This window comes from Enhydra lutris, unplaced genomic scaffold (genome assembly GCF_002288905.1).
Source record: "Enhydra lutris kenyoni isolate GAN:26980312 unplaced genomic scaffold, ASM228890v2 scaffoldscaffold13, whole genome shotgun sequence".
NCBI classification, from domain to species: Eukaryota; Metazoa; Chordata; class Mammalia; order Carnivora; family Mustelidae; genus Enhydra; species Enhydra lutris.
Window position 1 is genome coordinate 29,250,295 of NW_019154097.1, and position 24,995 is coordinate 29,275,289.

General features: G+C 41.8%; 1 protein-coding gene across 1 annotated transcript in view; it reads right to left on the reverse strand.

Annotated features, from left to right (window-relative positions):
• LOC111145755 (DENN domain containing 1A) overlaps nt 1–24,490 on the reverse strand; it is a 499,803-nt gene extending 475,313 nt beyond the window's left edge. The window contains exon 1 of the mRNA XM_022500941.1: nt 24,401–24,490. Coding sequence (XP_022356649.1) covers nt 24,401–24,417 — 17 coding nt within the window. The 5' untranslated portion in view covers nt 24,418–24,490. The remainder of the gene's footprint in view (nt 1–24,400) is intronic.
• Between the last annotated feature and the right edge of the window lie 505 nt (nt 24,491–24,995).

Below are 24,995 nucleotides of genomic sequence, written 5' to 3' on the forward strand. Positions count from 1 at the left end.
GCTTGCCCTGGTTCTGGCAATGAACTAGCTGTGCAGCTTGGAGCAAGAAATGAGAGCCAGGAGGTCTAAAACATGAGCATGTGGGGACTGGCTGTAGCATAGCTTTAAAGACTTCCCTCTGTAGGATCCAATTTTCCCTCTATGAACAGATCACTAAGAAAGATCTATTCCTGTTCTGACATCTTATAGCTCTAGCATTCTAAATCAAAGAGATTTGCAAAATCTTTTTTTTTTTTTTTTGCAAAATACAAAGTCATATTTTAGTTGTTAATACGAAGGCTCATGATATTTATATCAAAATATTGATTCACGGGTGCCTGGTTGGCTCAGTCGGTTGAGCCTCTGACTCTTGGTTTCAGCTCAGGTCCTGATCTTATGGGTCAAGGGTCACAGGATGGAGCCCCACAACAGCTCCTACCCCAGCAGGGAGTCTACTTGAAGGATTCTCTTCCTCTGCCCCTACACGCACACACTCTAAAATAAGTAAACCTTAAAATATATACACTGATGTAGACTACTACAAATGCTAATTTCCCAACTTATAAAAGTCCTTTGTCCTGATTATCAATTAGACAAATACTTAAGAGAAAGACCCCCCTTTTTTTTAAAGATTTATTTACTTTAGGGGAGGAGTAGAAGGAGAGGGAGAGCAACAGACTCCCCATTGCACAGGGAGCCTGATGTGGGGCTCACTCTTACAACCCTGAGATCATGGCCTGATTGGAAATCAAGAGTTGGATCTTCACTCAGCCACCCACAAGCCCCAACATTCACTTTTCTAAGGCAGTGGTTTTTAGTGTAGACCAGAGATGTATCAGAGGCCTTAGGGGGAAAGGGAAGGGAATGAAAGAGATCCATCACATAGATCTACTTTTATGGTTTTTTTGAAGATTTATTTATTTATTTGAGAGAGAGAGAGAGAGTGAGCCATGCCCCAGGCTTCATGTGGTGGGGGTTGGGGGAGGAGGAGCAGGGAGCAAGCAGAGGAAGGAGCATGGGGAGGGATGCACACTCCCCACCCAGCAGGGAGCCCCATACTGGGTTTGATCCAGGGAACCTGAGCTCATGATCTGAGCTGAAACCAAGACTCAGACTCAACCTGAGCCACTGAGGCACCCCTACTTTTACTGTTTTACCTCTAAATTTTACATAAGTCTCCTCTGACACAGAGTTCCACACCTTAAAAAAAAAAAGAAAAATAAAAGAAAACTCTAAAAGCATGTTTGCAAACAAAACAAACATGTAAGACAGCTATGTTTATTACCCAGTGTACCAGTGAAGAAACTAACAAAGTGCAGACTGTTCAAGTACTTGTCTGAGCTCACACATTTAGGAAATGAAGCTGGGACCAGAACCCAGGCATTTTGGCTCCAAAGTCCATGTTCCTAACTACTATGCTAAGCTCTACATGGCACAACACAGTTTAGAAAATGAGACAAAACTCTAACATGAATCTCTGAGACTCCCAAATGCATTCAGTAATAAAGATACTAATTAGCATGAGAAGCAATGTTGTTTGCAACTGAGCCTCTAGACCCTTCAGCTTCTGCCACCACCAGCTACCAACACACAACACATAGCCCCCACGTGACAGTCACATTGACCTTCTCATCAGGCCTCAATCACCTATGCCTTGCAGGTATATTTATCATGTGTTAAGCTAATTCCGAAGGGCTGGGAACTGTGCAGAGCGTTTTATATACCACACCTCCTTTTATCTACATGACAATCCTGTGAGGTAAGGAAGTCTTGGAGGATTTTACAAAATAGTCTTATAGAAATTAAATAGCTTGCCCCAAGGGCAAATATCTAGTAAGTAGCAGTGTATGAACTCAAACCCAGGTCTGCTGTGACTTCACAAGGTATGTTCCTGAGCACAATCTCCTTCCTAAAACATGCTCTATCACCAAGCATCGTACTCACTCAAGATGCATCTACAACAGAGCTTGGCAAATAGTAGGCACTGGAGATATGTGCCGAATCAATGACTAAATGAAAGAATGCCTCCTCCCCTCCGGAGGCCTCTCTGACTCCCTCACAAAACACAGTTGCTCTCTCTACATTGTCACAAGACTTGTTTCAAAGCTCTACTATACAGGCTTCCCAGGAGCTAGTCCATTCTTTCTAGTTATATGTACGTAGAACCCACTAGACTAGAACTTTGTTTCACTTCATCTTTGTATTCTCAGCCTCTAACAAAAGGCCTGGCTTTTAACAAGCACTCGGTAAGTTTGTTAATTGAATGAATTTCCCTGAGGAGGAGGGAGATAAATAAGAGACTCATGATTCATATTAAAACTTCTTTTTCCTCAAGAAATAAACAACATTCAAAGCTGTGATATACTCAAATGTGTGCTCTATAAATATTTTTAGGTTTCAACTATCATCAGAGGCATCTAAATTTAACTCATTCAACACATATTTATGAGTAATCTAAATACACACATATAATGGCTCTTAAGGAGCTTACGGTCTAGTCAAGGAGATAAAACATAACAAAATGTGAAGGTAAACAGTAAGACATGAGCTGCCATGAGGAAATACAAGACCAGGTGCCACACAATTGGCAAAACAAAATGCTATGGGCTTGCAAGTTGAAGACCTCATCCTGGCCGCAGGCCATGGGTCTGATTACCCGTGGACAATCTACAGTGAGGTCCTCGACAGTCAAAAGCAAAATGAGGGGGACAACAAGAGGACAGTGCAGTGTGTTTTCCATATAAAAGTACGTAATTTTTAAAACCACCCTTAATCTGACACGTTCTTCCTGCTCTTTGCTGTAAAAATGTAATTTCTTTTTAAAAATGATGATGATGGGCAATGATCATTTCTTTGTGGTTCCACAAACCTTGTTTTTAAGATTTTAGTGATGCAAAATTCCAAACATCTGGAAACTACTGAGCAAGGACACTCTGCGATGCCTCTCTTGAAGAGGGAGAACTTGAAGTGAACCTTGCAGAGTGAACAGGATTTGGCTGGGTGGGGAGGACAGGAGATTCGAAGCAGGGGAAACGGCCTGATAAAAATACAGAGGTGCTAAGTGTTCATATAAAGTCTGAAGAATAGTAACTAACTCGGGTTGAAACTTGGAAAAACTGCAGCTGTGAATTCCATTTCTGGCAATATGACAAGCTAAGTACACTTCTAATTCTCCACTGAAACAATTATAAATAATGGATGTTTTTATCTTCTCAACTAAATACACTGACGAGCTTGGAAGGAAATAAGGAAGATTCAGATGAAGAACTGAATGAAACTAAGAACCCAACAGGGTAAAAAGCAAAACACAAAAACTAGCTTTCCCCTCGAAGGCATTTATTTACATCACCCAATGCAAGATTCATTCTCCCAATTAAATGGGGCTCAAGGATTACAAGGCAAAAGTAACATCCAGCCTGAGAGAGAAATTATAATATATGCTCCTCCCTCCTAATTTAAACTGGGACTACAAAGGTGATCAAGATAGAAACCCATCCACATACACACACATCTCAGGAACTGAAATGAAAACAATTACTCTCAAAACTTGGCAATCTTCCTGCAAGTTCAACCACAACCTGGCCCTCACAAGGGATTGCTACTGAATGGTCAAAAACCTCAACCCAGGAATGCAAGTTGAAATGGTCACAAACTGAAAGCAGCCACAGAGGTCTAACAAGAAATACGTAAATCATCTCCGAAAAAATTCACTTCAACCTTAGCCTAAACACACACATACACACACAGTTCCACGAAATAGTTCATGGGCAAAAATTACAACCCTCCGGGAAACAAAGCCCATAAATAACAACCTGAGAAATAGAAGATGGCGGAATCGGACTTTTAAAGACTTCAGATATTGGAATTATGAGTTACAGGACATGGAAAGCTTAAAGAAATAAAAGGATTAAAAATGAGGAAAAACTATGACATGATCAAGCAAAACTGAAAAAGAAAAAAGTATTTCTCAAAATAAGAAAAAAATAACTCAACAGTTAGCTAAGAGCAAAAAGGTCACAATTAACACAAATTAGATATACAACCAAAGTGAATTAGTGAACCTACAGAAATTATACATAACAGTGTTTAGAGACAGAAATTATTTAAAAAAAAAAAAAAAAAAAAAAAAGGCAGAAGATAGGGATACCCGGATGGCTCAGTTGGTTAAGCATCTGTTTTCAGCTCAGGTCATGATGCCAAGGCCCCGGGTTCGAGTCTCACATTGGCTCCCTGCTCAGTGGGGAGCCTGCTTCTCCCTCTCCCTGCTGCTCCCCCTGCTTGTGCTCTCTGCCTGACAAGTAAATAAAATCTTTTGATAACTAAATAAAAATAAAAAAGGAAAAGACAAAGATAAACCCAGAAATTCTAAGACTAATCAATATTCCAGAAGAGGTAAAGAGAATGGGGCACAACCCAAGCTGGTTTCAAGGCTCTATGTACCCTTTTTGGATTCCCATCTTCACTTAGTTCTTGGTATGAAAAGAGCTGAAAATTTTCCAAAACTGACAAGAGATACATATTCACACATTCAAGGAGTCCAATGAATGCAGAGCAGGATAAATAAAAAGAAATCTGGAAGTTCTGGTTCCAAGTAAAATACAGTCAGCCTACTCCACCTTGTCTCTCACAGCTATAAAATACTTCTATACACCCAGGGTCAAACTCAAGGAGCACCTACGTGAGGGATCAAAAAAGGTAAACAATAGTACATGCACTGGGGCAGAAGATCAGAATTCAGAATTTCACCCAATCAGTGATAAACCATACCTTTACCATTTCCTTTCCTCTGGTATCACTCAGCATGGACATAAGGCGGCATAAAAACTGGAAGTTGACAACAGCATAGACAGAGTTCCAGGAAAAGCACTCTATTTCAGGCTCAAGGAATGGGAAAGTGGGAGGATCTACAGATACCTAAAGCAGTGAGTGAAGAACCTTCCTTTCCAACCAGTAGTGTAACCCGAAGAGAATGGGGCAAATCCCAATTACTTATTTGTCCTCTGTGCCCTCCCACTGCTAGGTCTGGATCACAGATGTAGTCGTGGGAGGTGCACAGCAGAACAGGATAAATAAAGCCCCAGTGTTCTGGCCAGCAGAATTGACAGGGAGCCCCAGGGAACTGGGGAGATAATAGAAAGAGGGAAGCTCAGGAACATGACCCCATAAACTTGGTTTTGAACACCACGGCCCATCTCTGAGTCTATCAGGAAGGCATGAGGATGCCAGGTACTCCACATTCTTCCTAACACTTCCTAATGTAAGTCTCTTTAATTTTAGCCATTCTACGGGATGCGTCAGGGCTTTCTCAAGGTAGTTTTAATTTGCATTTTCCCAATGACTAATGATGCCAAGCATCTTTTCATAAGCTTATTTGCCATCTGCATATCTCCTTTGATAAAGCGTTTAAATCTTTAGCCCATTTTTCTTTATTAGATTGTCTTACTGAGTTGTAAGAGTTTATAAATTGAGTTTTTAGAACTCAGTGCCTTGACTTGTCATTTCCCTAAAGAGTGTCTTTGGATGAGCAAAAGATTTCATTGTGATAAAGTCTAATGTATCCATTACTCTTGTATAGTTTCACTTTTGTGTCCTACTTACGAAGGTAAATTTGACAGCACTTCATCCTAATACTGAAGGGACAAGTAATAGGAGAGATATGGAAGAGAATGCCTAGATTTCTGTCTTGCGTGAATGAATTAATGCATATAATACTGAGACAATTTTCTCAAAGGACATCTGCAACTCATTGTTAAACCAAACTGTCTCCTCTGGATTCCCATTTCTACTGACATCCCTGCAGCACTCTACACTATCTAAGTCTCTTCTTTCCCCCAGGTTCAAACCTTGAACCGTGCTTTGCTATATTCAGCCTGAAAACAACTCACAGCTTCATTTTCTTCATTCGCACCAATGATTTCCAAATCTCTATGCTCTCTTCCTAGTAACAGTGGCACCCAATATTTACTGGTGGCCTTACTCGATGACAGGCACTAAGCCTACATTCTAACTGCCTGTTGCATTCTTCTCCTCAGCCTTATCATTAGAGTCAACCAAAGCCACTCTTCTTGACCTCCCTGCCAGTTCTCCCTCCTGACTCACCAGTTACTGTTCATGAGGTTTTGATGCTCCCAGATTGAAAACCTTGATATTGTTACCTTTTACTTTACTTCCTCTTCTCTCCCCCATATTAATAGTTCTCCAGTTATGCCACTTAAAACACTGCAGGTTTAGGAACCACACTGAAGTGCCAAAAATGGCCACTACCCAATTTGCATGAAAAAAATAATGTAATCTAAGTTTTCCTACCATAAATTTTTCTTAAGCCTTTCTCACTCCTATTCTATTCTCAAATATAATATAAAATAGTATCTGATTTAGGGGGAAAATGTAGTTTGACATTTAATATATAAATATTTCAGAGTATTCCACACAATACCATGACTTTTAGGTACCCCATCACCTGAATGGGTTTGAGCACCACTGAGCTAATAACGTACAACTCTTATTCCTGCTAAATTGTTCCTTCCTACGCAATATGAAACTTTCCCAGTGAGGAAGTCAGACCAAGGTGGGAAAGGTGAGACCAATTTGCCAGAGAAAACATTAAGAAGTAGGCCATCAGAACTCTCCATAAATTTCTTCCTTTTTAATTCCAGGCTGTGACTGCCCGTCCTCTGGCACCAAAGAGAACAGCCATCTTACAGGTAGAGGAGAAACAACTTTCTCCTCAGTGAGCAGTATAAAAATAAATGACTTTATATTGTAGTCACCACAAGTGAGGCACACCCAGGCTGCATCCTCCACATTCTGGACTTTCTCTGCTGATTCTCAGGATTTACTCCAGGAATAAAGCATAACAACATTAGCCTCAGAAAATAAATACAAATATTCATAATCCCAAAGGGGATCTGCCAAAGCCACATGATTTGGGGATCATCAGTTATTTGGAACAATCACAAATAGTGGGGTTAAATATATGAAAAGACTACTTATTGATTATACTCTTTTAAGATTTTATTTATTTATTTATTTGACAGAGAGAGAGAGAGAGAGAGAGAGATCACAAGTAGGCAGAGAGGCAGGCAGATAGAGAGAGGAGGAAGCAGGCTCCCTGCTGAGCAAAGAGCCCAATGCCGGGCTTGATCCTAGGACCCTGAGATCATAACCTGAGCCAAAGGCAGAGGCTTAACCCACTGAGCCACCCAGGCGCCCCTGATCATACTCTTTTAAGATGAAACCAAATCAACACCAAACCTCTACACTGTATTAAACATTCATTCAATTATTCAGTTTGTATTAACTGAGTACCTACTATGTGACTCATACTGTGTAAGTCACTCAAGGTTTAACAGTGAACAAGGCTTTTACAGTACCTGATTTCATGAAGTTTGTAGACCACAGGAAAAACAAGAAGAGTAACAGTGAACTGACCTGATCAGGTCAGCCCTTGGAAGACTCACTGTGGACACTGTACAGATAGGACTGGAGAGAAACAAGAGTGGTAAAGAACCCAGTCGGGAGGAATCACAGCCATTATGCTGAGAGTATGGTGGCCTGGACCAAGAGGACAGCAGTGGATAAGGAGGAGAGTACATGAATAAACAGGACCTGATATCTGGATTTAGGAGGTGAGATGTCTCCAACATCTTACTTATCTTTCCCTCCCTCCTGCCCTCCATCTGCCTACTTAGGATTTATGAAATATCTTTAGTTCTCACTACTCACCACTCTGTAACTGACTCCCTAACTATCTTTAGCTCCCACCTCTCCAATGACCTTCAGGTCCAAAATTTCAACTGTCCCTGGAGAGCACCGCATGGATAGTAAACTCACACTCAATAGAACCCAAATCAGGGGCGCCTGGGTGGCTCTGTGGGTTAAACCTCTGCCTTCAGCTCAGGTCATGATCCCAGGGTCCTGGGATCCAGCCCCACATCGGTCTCTCTGCTCAGCAGGGAGCCTGCTCCCCCACCCCCTCTCTGCCTGCCTCTCTGCGTACTTGCGATCTCAGTCAAATAAATAAATAAAATCTTAAAAAAAAAAAAAAAAGAACTCAAATCAAAGCAATAAAAAAAAAAAAATCAAGCCCAGAAAATCTCTACTTCCTTCTTTTTTAATGCCAGCACTGCCACCTTTTCCTCTGTCACCCTGGCTACAAACCCTAGAGTCATCATCTATCTGGTTGTGAAGACTTTTTAATCTTCCGATACCTACTTCTTAACAACTCTCACTGATAGCTGGATTCTTAAAAGACATTGTGATGCAAACCAAAAGGAAACATCCAAATACCAATCCTCATTACCTCTCTTCTACTATAATAGGTTAATTGGTCTACCCGCCTTCAGTCACTGTGCCCTTCAATTCTGGTTACACTCACGGTTCATACACACGTACTTTAAATAGGGAGAGCCACTTAATCACTTGAATTATTTTTAAAATGAGTTATATTGGTTATAATAATTACACACAAAAAGCACAGTGAGAACAGAGACAAGAACAACTCTAATGGAGTATACTTGGAATTTTCATTTCTACTATAGGTGATCAGAGTTCAGAATAGGAGAGTATCAGACAGTGAGGGAATAAAATTTTACCTCAGTAGCACAGATGCCTGCTAGTCACTAGGAATACAACTGGAACAGTGAATATGAACTAGTCCTTCAGATACAAGATCTGAGAAGGGGACCTGACAGCCACTGAGGGCACAAAGAACAGTGCCCATGGTAACCCACTCGCCTTGCTTATGGCAAACAACAAATCTAGATAGAGCTCACCTTGCTCAAGGGCATACAGAAAATAAAAGACCTTTTAAAAATACTGCAAATTGAGGAATGGGAACATCGTCTCTTAGAAGTATGTATCTCTGAAAATGATTAAGAAATATGTTTCAGGAAACTGGTATCCTTAAATAGAACAGAAAAAACATGACTTTTACAAAACAGGAACAGAAAGCTACAAGAGGATAAGAAAGACAACAAATAAGAGCCTTTAAAAAAAAAAAAAAGGATGGAAGAAAAAAGAATAACTCCAAGGAGAATAAAAATGCATAGCATTAGACATGTTACCCATGTATTGTTGCCAAAATGTTTTTTTGTTTTGTTTTTAAGATTTTCTTTATTTATTTGACACAGAGAGAGAGGGAGAGCACGCACAAATAGGCAGAGCGGCAAGCAGAGGGAGAAGCAGGCTCTCTGCTGAGCAGGGAGCCGAACACGGGGCTTGATCCCAGGACTCCAGGATCATGACCTGGGCTGAAGGCAGCCACTTAACTGACTGAGCCGCCCATGTGCCTCTTGCCAAAATGTTTAAACATGAACTTAAGCATGAGAAAACAATGAGACAAATTCTAAATGTGAGAAATTCTATAAGACAACTGGTCTGGATGCTTTAAAAAGTCAATGTCAGAGCCAAAATGTGGGGGGCAGAAGAACAGTTCTAGATAAAAGGGAACAAGAGACAGGACAACTACATGCAACATGTGATCCCTAACTGGACCCAGGCTCAAAATAAAACAGCTGCAAAGGACACGACCGGAACCGGGAAAATCTAAATACAGATTGTTTTTTAGATACTGTTGTATGAATGTGAAATTTCTTGGTGGTGGTAAAAGAATCCTCATTATATATACAGAATATAATTGTTCTTAGGAGATATGCACTAAAACACTAACAGATAAAACATCATGGAGGCCTTAACTTGACATGAGATTATGCAGCCAAAATAAGTAAAATAAATATAAGTACATAATGGGGTGGGGGTATAGGGAGGGATTACCTATCCCCTCATATTACAGGGAAACACTGATAAGCATTTCCCTATTCCCACTGCTTATGAGTAATACTGAATTTTCCTAAATTCGACACTCATCCAAAAAGCTGCACTGATGACTTTCTATACTAAAAACCACACCACTTCTAGTTTAAAATACAATCCTCTTTCCTTTTTATGAGGCCAGCATGACCTTGACACCAAAATCTGACAAGAACATTACAAGAAACAAAAATTACAGCCAAAATCTCCGATGAATATAGATGTGACCATAAAATAAGTATCAGGAAACTGATTCTAGCAATATGGATAAAAAGGGTAATATATCATGACCAAATGGGTTTATCCCTGGGATGCAAAGTTAAACATTTGAAAATAAATGTCACTTACATTAACAAATGGGGAAAATCGTATCATCTCAATAGATGTAGAAAAAGCATTTGATAAAATTCAACCTCCATTCATGACTAAAGTGGCAACCCATAAATAGCAATTAATGCAGACCAAAAAACCTCCAAAAAAAAGTCAGCCAAAGAGCCAGAAAAGGGACACCATGACAAAGTGAGAAAACTCAGGGGAAAAAACCACCAAACATCAGCCAAACACCACAGAAAAACCTGTGTGGTTTTTCCACTCAAGCCAGCAAAGGACAAGCAGGGAAGAAACCAAATTTCTATCTTGGCCAGGCTGTAAAGAAATTAAGTCAAATAGGGGGCTGGGACTTTCATCATCCCTAGCAGTAACGAGGACATCCTCACTGTGGTTTCAGTGGAGAATGTGGAGAACCTGGACTTCCACTCTCCTGTGGCAGTAACTGAAGTCGTGGTGAGAGCAGCAAAAAGGCACTACTCTAGGGGCGCCTGAGTGGCTCAGTCAGTTAGGCAGCGGACTCTTGATTTAGCTCAAGTCATGATCTCAGGGTCCAGCCACGCATTGGACTCTGTGCTCAGTGGAGATTCTGCTTGAGGATTCCCTCTCTCCTTCTCCCTCTGCCCCTCCCTTCTACTCACACGCGTGCACATATGCACTATAAAATAAATAAATAAATCTTTAAAAAAAAAAAAAAAAAAAAAGGCACTACTCTACCCAGCCAGAGAGCTATCAGTGGAGTCCTCTCAGAGAATCAGAACTCCCACCCACCACTCATAAAAGGGAATTTCTCACCCTGGTGTTAAGGAAGCCTGAACAAGGAACCTACACACATACTCGAAATGGCAGTAAGAGGGCAAAGTATTCCCTTCCCCTCTGGAAGCAGGGTCAGAGGAAGCCAGCTAAAGACAGTAGGAAACTTTTTTCAAAGTTCTGGGGGCAAATTCTAGAGCCTAAAACTCCAGCAGCATACAAATTATCAACCAGGTTTGAGAAAGCAGACATTTTTCAGACATGGAAAAACTCAAATGCACCCTTTCTACAAGTCCACTGCTATGATTGTCTCCTATAAAAACTGGAATATGAACTCCGGCAAATGAAATAAAATAACAAAGGGGCCAGGAAATAACGAACTAGGAGCATGATGAAGGGACATTCCAGGATTACAACAATGTAGCTAACTTTGCACAGATCAGAACAGGAAGGTAGGAGGAAGCCATCAAGAGGGGGGGAAAAAAAAGAAAGCCTTTAGACTGCAAGTATTATTTTAAGTTTGGAAAAGATTAAGGATATGATAAAGCAAATAATGCAAGAGGCGAAAAGGATTAGAAATGCAGGGAGGGGCTACCTGGGTGGCTCAGTGGGTTAAGCCTCTGCCTTCAGCTCGGGTCATGATCTCAGGGTCCTGGGATCGAGTCCCACATCGGGCTCTCTGCTAGGCAGGGAGCCTGCTTCCTCCTCTCTCTCTCTCTACTTGTGATCTCTCTCTGTCAAATAAATTAAAAAAATCTTAAAAAAAAAAAATGCAGGAAGAAGGGGAAAATTAGACTAATATTTTAAAAAAATCAAAATCCAAATACCGCTCTTTCTTTTCCAGTCTCAAGCACTTTCTGAACTGCGGGCAGCAATGCAGACATGGCAAAGTCCAAGAACTACGTACCACACAGTATCAAATGGCACAGAATGGTATCAGTAAGCCCTAATCATAAAGATAGGTTAAGGAGGTAGAATCTAAGTTCCTAGGAACTTTAAACTTTTGTCAAGAAACGCAAGAAGGCTCTAAAGAAGATGCAGACCAATAAAATAAAATTAAAGCCATCAAGGCTTTTGCCAAATTCAAGGCCCTAAAAGGCATCAGTCTCAAGTTTGAGAGACATGCCTCCCCTCCCCCCGGCCCGGGTTTTATTGTTTTTGTTTGTTTGTTTGTTTGTTTTTTGAAGAGACACACTTATTACAACACTGCCAGGGCACCAGGCTGTGTTGGTCTGAGGCTACTAACAAGGTTAAAGTCAAAGCCAAGGCTCATGCTCCGAAAAGTTCCCCAATCCCCACAAAGTGTGCAAAGTAGAGCCTTCTGTCTGCCAACATGAGGATGGAAGGACTCATGTGACATCTTGGGCTACTCATCTATACAGGGTGGGTGTCCCCTTGTGCTTTTTTGTGCAAATAATTGCAAAACTAATCTATATATTAGAATATAGAATATAGCTTTTAATTCTGGATGGATTATAAGAAAAAAAGTTTATATGACCCTGATGTTAAGAACATTCTCCTTCAAATGGGATGGCACTACACCAAAAAGGAAGAAAAGGTTATTCCAGCACACTACTTGGCCTATGTTGAGCAGTATTTAAATACTTAAAATAACATTTTTATTTAAACACTCATAATAACATTTAATTCTTAGACTTAACCTAAGGAAAAATAAAGGACTTGGTTCTGGCCATGGATCAGAACTAAAACAACCACATAAAAGTAAAAGTACAGCTTAGAGAAACTAGAAACAATAGGTATCCTTCCTTTAGAGAGTGGAGAATAATGAAACACTGTTGAAGGTTAATGGAATAAAAAGGGTTAAGTAACAATGTCAAAATAAAACCATTATAAGAATTAGAAATAACAGAGGCACCTGGGTGGCTCAATCAGTTAAGCATCTGCCATCAGCTCAAGTCATGATCCCAGGATCCTGGGATCGAGCCCCACATGGGGCTCCCTGCTCAGTGGGGGGGGTCTGCTTCTCCCCCATCCTATGCACCTCCTCTGTATTTGCGTTATCTCTCAAATAAAATATTTTTTAAAAAATTAGAAATTATAGGGGCGCCTGGGTGGCTCAGTGGGTTAAGCCGCTGCCTTCGGCTCAGGTCATGATCTCAGAGTCCTGGGATCGAGCCCCGCATCGGGCTCTCTGCTCAGCAGGGAGCCTGCTTCCTCCTCTCTCTCTGTCTGCCTCTCTGTCTGCTTGTGATCTCTCTGTCAAATAAATAAAATCTTTAAATAAATAAATAAATAAATAAAAATAAAAAATAAAAATTAGAAATTATATAAATAATATATTAAAACTATATATTAGTATATATACCAATATATATAATACATATGTGTATATATATATTTAAAAATATATAATACCCTAGAAGAGGCAAAGAATTACTATAAAGGCACGCATCATCTTTCACTTCAGGGAGTCAACAAGTACTATCTAAAGTTAAATTAAGTGAGATCTACCTAAGGGTTATGGGTTAACATTCTAGAAGAACTAGAAGTAAAATTGTTAATACAGGTTCTTGGGGGGATACAGTACAGACTCAATGCTCTCCATCATCAGTGCTTACAAACTATTTTACCATGTGCATTATAACTTTGATTAAAACAATTTTAAAGTCTGACAAACACATTCCATTGGTGAAGCTGTAAGGTAACGGGCACTCTCACATGTGGGACTATGTACTGGCACAATCCCTGTGGAGGGGAATCAGGCACTATTTAGCAAAATCACATATAAGTTTGCTCTCTGATCCAGCAATTCTACCTCTAAAAATCTATCCCAATGGTATAATGGTAAAAATAGAGAAAGACACATTTATAAGAATATTCATTACAACACCATTTGTAATAACAACACTGGAAGCAATCTAAGCGGCCATCAGTATAAGATTGTTTGAATAACCCAAAATCCATCCATCAGAGTACTAACTGTGCTGTCCTTAAAGAGAAATGAGGATGCTCGCCAGACACTACTAGAAGTGATCTCTCTACAAACTATAAAATGAGAAAAGGGAAGGAGAGAAAAGTGCATTCAGAATGCTACCATTTACCTGAGAAAAGGTACTTCTATTGGTGTCACTGGAAATCAGCACTTTTGGGATAAGCACTAGGAGATTCAGATACAAGGGTGAGGAGGTTAAATAGAAATGCTATAGTCTTGAATCAGAAATATCATTATGAACAGTCTACCTTTAACACACACACACTTATTTCCTAGTGCTGACCCCTGGAAAACCCTGGAATAACGGCTGACCTAGTAGCAAAAAAACTAAACAAAGACAGTCCCAAAACCCAAACTATAATCTCTAACACCAATTCCTACCAAAAGGACGCAAGACTCCTTAGAGAAACAGAGGAATACAGGTCTGGAGCAGGAAAAATAGAAGACAAGCTCAGAACATCTTGTCCTACCAAAAGGCAAGGGAGCTATTTTAAAAACTACTGGGATCAGGATCCTGTCAAAAGAATTCTAGAAGCTAACATGAAGAAGCTGTCACTAGACAAAGATAAGACAAATTAAACATCAGTGAGAACTATGGTAATCCAAATATAGTAAACAGGTTTAAATCTATGTGTTTAAGTCTTGGCGGGGGAAAACAGTCATCTTTAGAAAATACCAGCAAACTCAGTTTGAAAAATGAAGGGCATCAAATATTTAATCCTACTTTTCCTGGATGAACTGTACCTCACAGTAACCAAACAGCAGATATGGGCAAGTTTTTCTATATAGACATACTGTAGCTAGTATGAAGAAATGATAATGTAAAAATCACCATTTTACAGCCCCTAATAAAAAGACCAGAGAGATAGAGATAATCAGATATAATGTCCCTACTGATGAAAATACCTATCACCACATTTTAAGTATTCTTGCCAAGAAAAGAACTTGAATCTGATCAAGTAACTAAATCTAACTACCAATTTGTAGGAAATAAAGGGGACAGGACATTAAATTAAAGAGGATGCAGTGTAAACTACATAGGACAAATAACACACTTCTTCAAAAAATAAATTGCAAGAAGGAAAAAAGACACTTACCAACCAACTGCAAAGTATGATCTTACTTGATTTAAGCAAATCAACCCTAAAAATATACATAATTAGAAAACTCTGAACATATTTGATGATACAAAGGAATTTTTCTTTTTTAGGTGTGATGTCATTGTTATGTTTTTAAAAAAAGAAAGTCTATCTTTTAGAGACACGTACGGCAATATTTAAGAATAAGATAGGACAGAACGACTGGGTGGTGCGGTCAGTTGAGCAACTGACTTGGTTTTGGCTCAGGTCATGATCTCAGGGTCCTGAGATGGAGCCCCAGGTCAGGCTCTGCACTGCTTAGGATTCTCCCTCTCCCTCTCTCAAGATCTCCACTCTCAGCGCCTGGGTGGCTCAGTGGGTTAAGCCTCTGTCTTCGGCTCAGGTCATGATCTCAGGGTCCTGGGATCAAGCCCCACGACGGGCTCTCTGCTCAGCAGAGAGCCTGCTTCCCCCTCTCTGCCTCTCTACCTACTTGTGATATCTCTATCAAATAAATAATCAACCTTAAAAAAAAAAAAAACCCTACTCTCCCTCTCTCTGAAAACAAAACAAACAAAAAAAAGAATGAGATATGATAGTCAGAATTCACTTCAAGATAATCCAGGTCTGGAGGACAGGAGGAGTTATAGTCAGTTATCTATAAAGGGAACTAAATAAGCCATACATTAATAAGTGTTTTAACACTGATGACCATTTGAGGGCTCATTGTACTATTCTCTCTACTTTTGTAGACGTTCAAAATTTCCCTTAAAAAAGTCTTAAGAACAATAATTTTAAGCACCCAGGAAAAAGAAATGAGAAGTTAGGTTAAAAAGACTAAAAGTGGGAATGCCTGGGTGGCTCAGTTCGTTAAGTGTCCGACTCTTGGTTTCAGCCCAGGTCATGATCTCGGGGTTGTGGGATCAAGCCCTGTATCAGGCTCTGTGCTCAGTGTGGGGGGTCTGCTTCAGATTTCCTCTCCCACCCGCCCTAAATAAAATCTTAAAAAAAAAAAAAAAAAAACTAGAGATGAACAGTACCATCAGCTAAACAAAGAAATATAAATGATGCAAATCTTACGTAGAACTGAGTAAAAATTTTCAGATATTGTTTGAGAGGAGAGGCATCAAATGTTAAATACTATTGTTCTTACTCACATGCTCTTCTTATCTAAGTGGACTTTAAGCTTCTTTTCTCCCAGCCAGCAAAAGGAATAACGCTTTGCATATACGAGGATGACAGAACTTCAAATAAATTCAGTAAAATATACAACACATCATACCTAACATACTCACAAAGAAGAAGCAAATACTTTCTCTGTGGCTTTAAAAAAAAAGCTATAAAAAGGAACACTTGCTTTGACCTCGATTCCAGGGGTTCAAATAAGTGTGCCCATCCTCGCCAAGCATTGTTAATGACAGCTGCCGTTTACTCCACAATCATTTCTCTGCTGAAGGTGAGATACAAGATTGCTTCTAATCCTTACAACAATCCTACAGGTCAATTTATCAGCTTCCTTCTACAAAAAAAAAAAAAAAAAAAACTGAGGCTGAGAAAGTTGGGACTCCGACGGGGACTGCATGTGTCTCCAAGGCCCACATCCCCCAGCTCCTCTCACACGCTGAGCACAAGAACTGTTTGCTTGGAGTCAAACAGCATCTTGCTCTAGACGGATTTCCTTCCTCCTGTTTATTCAAACAGACTAGGCGAGATCAATGAAACATCCCTGAAACCTTTCCTGCGGCTCAAGTGAGTTCGAAAGTTTATTTTTTTCTCTCTCTAAATCGAACGTGGACGGATTTCCCTTCAGCAACCTGGCTCAGCCCACTTTAAGTCTTACTCATCGGATGAAGTACGCACATTCACCAAGGAGCCCTTAAAGATCTCCTCCTTTCTCACTGCAGACTACAACGCCTTCTCCCAATTATAACTTTCCACTTTTCCTCAGAAAAAGCAAACACATTAGATAACTGGCCCTCACCTTCCAAACACTCACTTATAACTTTGCTACCTTGGCAAGTCATCTTTGATTCTTCTCTTGCCCCTTACATGTACTTTGTCACCAAGTCCTGTCAATTCTACCTAAAATCTCTCCCCAGTCTTTCCCTTTTCTTTCAACAACCAAAACCCCACTTCAGGCCTTGATCTTCTACAGCATAAACACAGGTCCATAAACCAGCGGTCTCCAATTTTTTTCCATGCATTCCTTCCCATCAAAAAATTTGAGCATACATCTGATACACATATATTTCTAAACTGTGAGAATGTCTTACTATACTTAGACATTCGAAAATACAAAAACAGAAATTTTGACAATTGATATAAAAACAAATATAAATTCTAACATTTTTTTCGCACCCCAATGGATCATCTTCTACAGGCCAGAGTTAGCATAGTTCTATACTAATGCTGCCAGAGTGATCGTCCTAAAAACCCCAACCTGATCGTATTACATTCCCAACTCAAATCTTTCAGTGGCATCATGTTCCAGTGGCATAAGCTTACTTTTTTCAACGCCATCTCCTCTAGCCCTTATTCACATGTCCTGTATTTCTGCCATACCTGTCTTTTACACAGTTCCCTCTGCCTACAAATTCTTTATCTTTGACACCCATGGATTTCTATGTTAACAGTATCTCCAAGAAAAAAAAAAATACATTCTAAATACTGTAACCAATTTACAAAATGAACTTTGGGAATATAACCTATCTTTTCTATAGGAAGTCAAATATTTTGAACATACCTTTTGTTACTTCCTTTATATGGCTCCTTTTCAAGTCCTAAATACTTGGAATGAATGGGTATGGATTCCAATAAAAGTCAAGGAGACTAACTTTGTTTTTGTTTTCTTTGGTTTATTTTTCTTCCTTGTTTATCTTTCCATTTCCCAACAAAATCCTTTTAAGCAAAAAGGATGTTGTAAATCCAGAGATTAGTTCCCTCTAGGGCCAGGAAAAAGGCTGAACCTTTGCAACACACAATGAGAACTCCAGCCAGGAGCTTACACACAGATGTGACAGCCTGAGACACATTTTTCTACAACACTCCAGGTTTTACCTTCCCTGTTTCAACTTCCTAGCTGCTGTGCAAAGCCCTCCGCGTTGACTGCAATGACTAAGATTAGAATGGAGTTGCACCAATACATTATCCAGAAAAGTCATGAAAATTCAAGTGACTGACTTTGGGCACTAATAATGGGGAGATCAGTCTCCAACAAGACTCTCATTCCACCACCCCAAGTTTTTGTATGGTCTTCCATGGGGACTGGCAGGGGAACACTGCATGGTTAGAGGAAAGAGAAGAGGCAGTAGTTGGGGGCAGGAGAGGGGTTAGGTAAACCCCTAGATGAAGGACATCACATTTCAACTTCTGGTCTTATCCCACAGAAGGGAGACAGGTCAACTCTGGTACGTTACAGGCCTTACAAAACAAGCAAGTCTGTGGTGCATTTTGGTAATGGGATCCTATGATGAGCAGTCCAAAAATAAGACTGAAAAAGAGCTATCCTAAGAAGCCAAAGCTGCTTTTCTGTACCAGAAAACAATGCAAAGGGGTTATCCCACTCCCAAGTCATAAAACTTCCACTGGTCTCCCTCCAGGAATGCATCCTCCCTTAATCAAGTCTCACCTTTCTTTCAGTTCAAGTTTCAACGTCTTCTGAGAAACTTCTCTGTCTACTCTGATTTTTTTGTTTTCTACACTATCATTCGGGCCAAATCAAAACCACAGTGAGGTACCACTTTACACAAAGTGGTACAATTGCTTTGGAAAACAGTTTTACGGTTTCTTAAACAGAGTTACCATATGATCCAGCAATTCCACTCCTAGGTATATACCCAAGAGAAATGGAAAACATATGTCCACACAAAATGTTCACAGCAACATTATTCATAACAGTGAAAAAGTGGAAACAACCCAAATACCTAACAACTGATGAATAGATGAACAAAATGTGGTTTTATCTATACAATGAAATATTATTCACCAATTAAAAAGTAATGAAATATTTATATGCTGTAACATAAATAAACTTCAGGACCATAATATTAAGTGGAAGACAAAGGATTATATATTGTATGATTCCATTTACATGAAATGCCCAGAATAAATCTACAGCAACTGTAAGCCGATTAGTGATTGCTCAAGGCTGGGGTTTCGGGGAATGGGAAGTGAATGCTAATGGGTACAAGGTTACTTTCTGGGGGTGAAGAAATGTTCTTAAATTGGATAGTAGTGTTTGATCACACTTTGGTGATTATGCTAAAAATCACTTAATTATATATTTTTAAAAAATAAACCTTACAGTATGTTAATTACACCATAAGTTGTTTTCTAACTGCCATGGGCTACAAAGCCCTACTCAGCCCCCCGTCTATATCTCTGACCTTACCTCAAGGCTCTGTCCCATCAGTCACTACCCAAACCTCTGGCCTTCAAGCAGTTCCCAAAATGTATCTAGGGTTTTCTCACCTCGAGGCCTTTGTATATATATATGCTCAACTCCACCTGAAATGAAAAGTCTTCCCCAGTCCCTTTACAGGACAAATGTTTTCTCATGCTCAAAGTCTCCACTCAAATGTCAGCTCTACAGTAAACCTGTTCTAAAACAGGACAGCCGCCCCTGCATTCTCCCTCGGCATTCCTTTCCTTTCTAGCACATCCACGTGGCTTTATGGGAATTGATCTGTTATTTTTAACCTGTTGGGTCCACCAGACTCTAAGCTCCATGAGAGCAGGAACAAGTATGTGTTATTTAGCATAATTCTGAATGTCTAACACAATTCCTGGCATGTGCCTAAAAGTGGTAATTAACATTTTTATTTCCCTAATATGCCACATCTTCACACATACTGCTTCTCCCTCTATTGAGACTACTGCCACCACCATCACCACTCCCCTCTGCTACCACTCTTGCCCTTTTCACTCCTTTACTCATGTCTCCTGTCTCAGCTAAAACAGCCTTCTTGATGAAGCCTGCTTTCCTTGCTTGAGTCGTCCTGGGAAAACAGTCTCTCCATTTCCTCACCTATTCAGGACTAGCTGCACCTCCACCATAGCACTGATGAGAGTGTATCATACTGGGGTTTTTATTGGTGGAGAGGGGGCCTGGAGGGATTTTATTTTGTTTTGCATTTCTGTCTCACTACAGAGTTTGGGAAACCTTAAAATGAAGAAAAACCTTTTCATTTTTGTGTCGCTAGCACACAGCCCACTAGCAGGCACGTGATACTAATCACGACAATACCAGTAATGACTAATATTTTTTGAGTGCTCAAGATGTGCTTCACACCCTTAGTTCTACAGTGAGTGAGTGAGTGAGTGAATAAATGGATATACTTCTTGGTCACAAACCTCAAAGAGGTCACAGTCTGACAGGGACAGAAGACAGGTATGTTGGCTAATGCAGAATTAATACCACCACAAGGCCAAATGAGCTGCCCTGTCCAGTCTCTATGGCTTCAAATCTTAAAGTATGCTCTTCTCTGCATCCATAAATGTCAGGTTTCCTCAAACTCACTTAGAATACTTCCTTCGATTACTTAAAATCCACTTCCTGCCCTTGGTGCCTGGAAACAATTTCTAGGATGTCACCACAAGCAATATTAAACTGCCACACAGTTTCCTGCTGTATGTCTGCATTATCAGTTAAATTGCTTCATATTAACCACATTCTAGTCCACTGGGATCACTCAAACACTAAATAAGATTTAAACCTACCTGTCGAAGATTGCCAGTTTCCACTGCTCCTTTTATCCCTCTAGATAAAGGTCTGCTCAGGTTTAAAGTTCAGGAGCTTTCCAGGGTGCTACCTGCACACTGGTGACCTTTTCTTTCCCTGCCAAGTAGGTGCTTGGTTTGAAGCTAGACACTGTTCGTTTAGATGAACATGAACTAAAAAAAAAAAAAAGCACTCTTTAGAAAAAGTAAGTAATTGGGCACCCGAGTGGCTCAGTTGGTTAAGCATCTGCCTTTGGCTCAGGATGTGGTTGCAGGGTCCTGGGATTGATTCCTGCATTGAGCTCCCTGCTCCCTGGGGAGACTGCTTCTCCCTCTGCCTCTCTCTCTGTCTCTCATGAATAAATAAACAAAATCTCTTTTAAAAAAAAAAAGAAAAAAGAAAAGAAAAAAGTAAGTAATTCTCTGCACAGACCAGGGCAATTAACTTAAAAACATAAAACCTCTTTCTTCTCAAGAGTACAGGTAGCAAATTGTTCTTATAACTCTATGTAAACTCACCTTGGAGCCTCAGTCAGGATCTTCAGATCCTACCACACTTCTTAAATCATTCCATAAACTCTTCCTAAACAACTTTGTATGTCAGGTACCAGGTCTGACACAGGGAACTCAAGGACAAATAAGACAGTCCTGCTCTCAAGAAGTTTACTCTCCAGTTTAATATGGAAGACGGTCAAGGAACTGAATTTGGTGCTAGAACAGTGAGAAACACAAGGGGCCACAGAAACACACGAGGGGCACCTGACCTAGGATGAGGAAGGAGTGCACAGATGAGGGTCACCTGCTCTAGGCTGAAAAGAAGATGCACAGATGAGGGGCACCAGGCCTAGGCTAGGGGTGGTTGCACAGATGAGGGCAGCTGGCTGAGCTGGGAGGGGCTGAGAGTGCAGAACCAGGATCAGGGCGGGCTTCCTGGGGACAGCAACCAATCTTAGGCAAATAAACTCCCTTTCTCTCATGAAAAACATGGTCGGTAGTACCTATATCATTGGACAGTTGTGGGGATTTGATGAAACGGTTCACATAAAGCAGTACCACCATGCCTGACACAGAGATGATGCTCAACCGGCCTTAGCTTGAAGTCTGATCAAGCACTATAACTCAACAACTGTGCTAGCAACGCAACCGCTTTATTACTAATCATACAACAGACACGAGCTGTACGATTACACAGTATTGTTTTAATCAAATTTTATTTAATAAGAGAATGTTAAGTCCTGCTCTTCGCATTAACATTCTAATTCCTTGATCAAAACTTTCTTCACCTCTTAAAACATACCATTTCTGACATTTCTGGCATAAAATATAAGGGTTTTCTTGTTTTTTGATAGAGAAGGTATAAAAGAGAACTAACAATTGAATTTTTAATACAGGCCCAGCAATCATGTTGATACAGCATTTATTGCTCATTATGACTCTGCAACATAGTCCTCCCCATTATACCCTCAGGGAAACTGAGGGTGAAAGAGGTAGTTTGTGTGAAGTTCCAGTCAGTATACAAAAGAGCTGGAATTTGAACCAGCTCTGATTCCACATCATCAGCCTGACTGGGTCACATTGCATCAGAGATAAGAGGAAACACTGGCGGCCATAGTGCTCTCCTATTGAGGGGCCCCAGAGTGCTGTGTTCCACCCCCACCCCAACACACACACACACACAGCTGTCCCTACACAACAGAGCCTACACACTTAGATTTCAACTCAGACAGCTCAATACCTTGAGCTAATTCTGTTCTTTCCTTTCAGAGTAGAACAGTTAGTGACCAAAGTTCTGTTTCCTCCAAAGACTAGGGGGCAGCATCTACGTAGATGGTCCCTAGCCACCTGTCCATCCCCATTCCTAGCTGCAGACAGAAATCAAGAGTCACCATAAATCACAACTATTTTTCATAACTTCTCTTCATGTTCTCTTTCAGTCCCACCACAAATAAAGCAAACATATTTCCCAAGCCTAAGCTTTTATCCCAGAGCAAGGTGGCTTCAAGATCAAAAAAGCTATTCTTTACACTAATTTCACACCTTAGTAAGTTCCTTCACCCAAGTGCTCAGCTCTAACAGTAATGGGTTCCACAAAACACACCTGAGAAATGTATGTGAACCTGCAACCTTCGAGAGCAAGACAGAGACCTGAGGTCTAGGCATCTGACCTTCCACTGGTTGGATTTTCATGCTGGTTCTGACACTGGCACCCTTATGTCAGTCAGGCAAGTTTCTGAATGTCTCTGTAACAAAGGTAAGCATCCTCACAAGCATACTCCGCGACTGTAAGGTGGCTTTTGGAAAGTGTTTCTAAGTGCTATTGAAATTCAAGTTTACAACTCTTTCTTAGAAGCAGGAGCTAAACTTGGAGTACCTCCTTAATTCCAATGCTTTACAAACTATGTCTTTTTACCTCCCAAACCTCTTAAGCTGTTGTTTGGAGCACACTTCTAACTCTCTCCCCTTGTTTCCACAAAATCACAAACGAACAGCGTGCTCATCCGACTGTTCTATTTTCATTATCATAAGCGAACTTTTCTAGCTTCATTTAGCGGATGTCTCAGGCCTGCTGCCGCACATATAAGCCATTGGTGAGTGGGAAGCCTAAGCCAGTCAAGGGACTACCAAGGATGGGCAGGGGCCACGCTGCATGGACATCGACTGGACATGAGAGACAACTTTTGAATAATTATTAGAGTTTGTTCTCAGGGCCCTTCCCCTTTCAAACTTCCCCAGCATTATTCTCAAAGTGCTGAAATAAACACATTCCACAGACTTTCTTGTAAGCAGGTTTAAAGTGTCCTATGAAAGCCGTTTAGGGAAAAAGCCTATGCTGTCAACCTTGTTTTTAAGTGCCCTTCAACAATTCTATTACTCACAGAGAAAAGTGAACATTTGTTAGTGATTAGAGATAAGGCATCTCGTGTTCTGGAGCTGAGGAAGGGAGAGGCCCAAAAAGGACCTGACGGGAAGGGGAGATAGAGTCTAAAGCAACACACCCAAACTGGACTGCATAAAAGTTGCACTTTCCAAAGTCAACTTCTAGGTCTAGAAGCAAGGCAACAATGTTTCAATGGGTCCTGAAGTTTGATGTATCAACATCCCCAGAAAACGAATCCCCCACCGAGGACTCGAGGTGAATGAATGAGTGAATTTGCCAAACTGGATTTACAAAGCCTCTCCAGCCACTATCAAGATCAGGTGCTCAATTACGACACAGAGGCATCTTCCTTCATAGCCTTTGGCCCTTGCTGCGTGGCGACTTTCACAGATAAGAGGTAAAGGAGGAAAGAGAAAGGGGCCTTCCTCCTCAGTCCATCCAGACCTTAAATCCAGGAGTGGCCCCTCCGAGGACCTGAGGCGACTTTCTGTGGGGACCGCAGGCCGTAAGCAGACCTCTCAGGACCAGCCCAACTCTCAGGGGCGCCCCAAACACACCCATTTGGGGAGTTGCTTCCGGAGATTTCTCACCCTCCCCCCAACAGTTGTGTGAGCGTTTTCAGAGGTTCTGTTTTCCCGGGGAGGGGGCCACCTTGTAATCTCTGCGACTCCCGCCCTCAGGTGAGGAGGGGACACCTGACCACCAGAGCCCTTCCACCCCGCGCGCTCCCCGCCCCCGCGCCTCCCTGGATCGCCATGGCAACCGTCCCCCTCCCCGCGTGACGCCGGCACGCGGGGCGCCCCTCAGGCCCCGGCAACAAGTCCCCCGCGCCGCCCGCGGCCTGCAGCCCTCTCCCGACCTCGCCGCCCCGCGCCCGGCCCGGCTCCGCCCGGCCGCACTCACTTGATCCTGGAGCCCATGGTCCCCGGGCCTCCTCATGGGCCCGCGGGCCCCGCTCGGCGCTGCGCTGCAAGCCCGCCCGCCCGCGGCCGACCGGCCTCCCTCCGGCGCTCTCCCCGCCCCTTCCTCCCTTCCCTCAGGCTGGGCCCGCCCGCTCGAGGCTCGCTCCCTCGTCGCCGCCGCCGCCGCCTCCCGGGGTTAATGTACTCGCTCCAGCCCGGCGAACGCCATGGTCGCCGGCGCGCGTACCCGGCGCGCACCGCCCCCTCCGCCTCTCACACCGCCGCCTCCTTCTGCCCGCGCCGCCGCCACCCGCGGGAGCTGCCGGGAAGTGTAGTCTGCTCGAGGGGGGCGGGGCCGTCTGAGGGCTGTCGGGGACGGGAGCTGCTCTTCAGCCCCGCGGGGGACTCGCGGAGCTGGGCGAGCCGTTTCCCCGAGGTCCCCCGAAGACTTCCACCCACCGTGCTCCCATACCTCTTCCTACAGAGAGTGGGGAATACACCCTCATCCTATGGAGGCCCCCGAGCTCACCTGAAGAAACCTCCACCCGTTCCAACGTTATGAGTCCTCCCGCCCAGTAGCTTTGGCGTTCAGATGT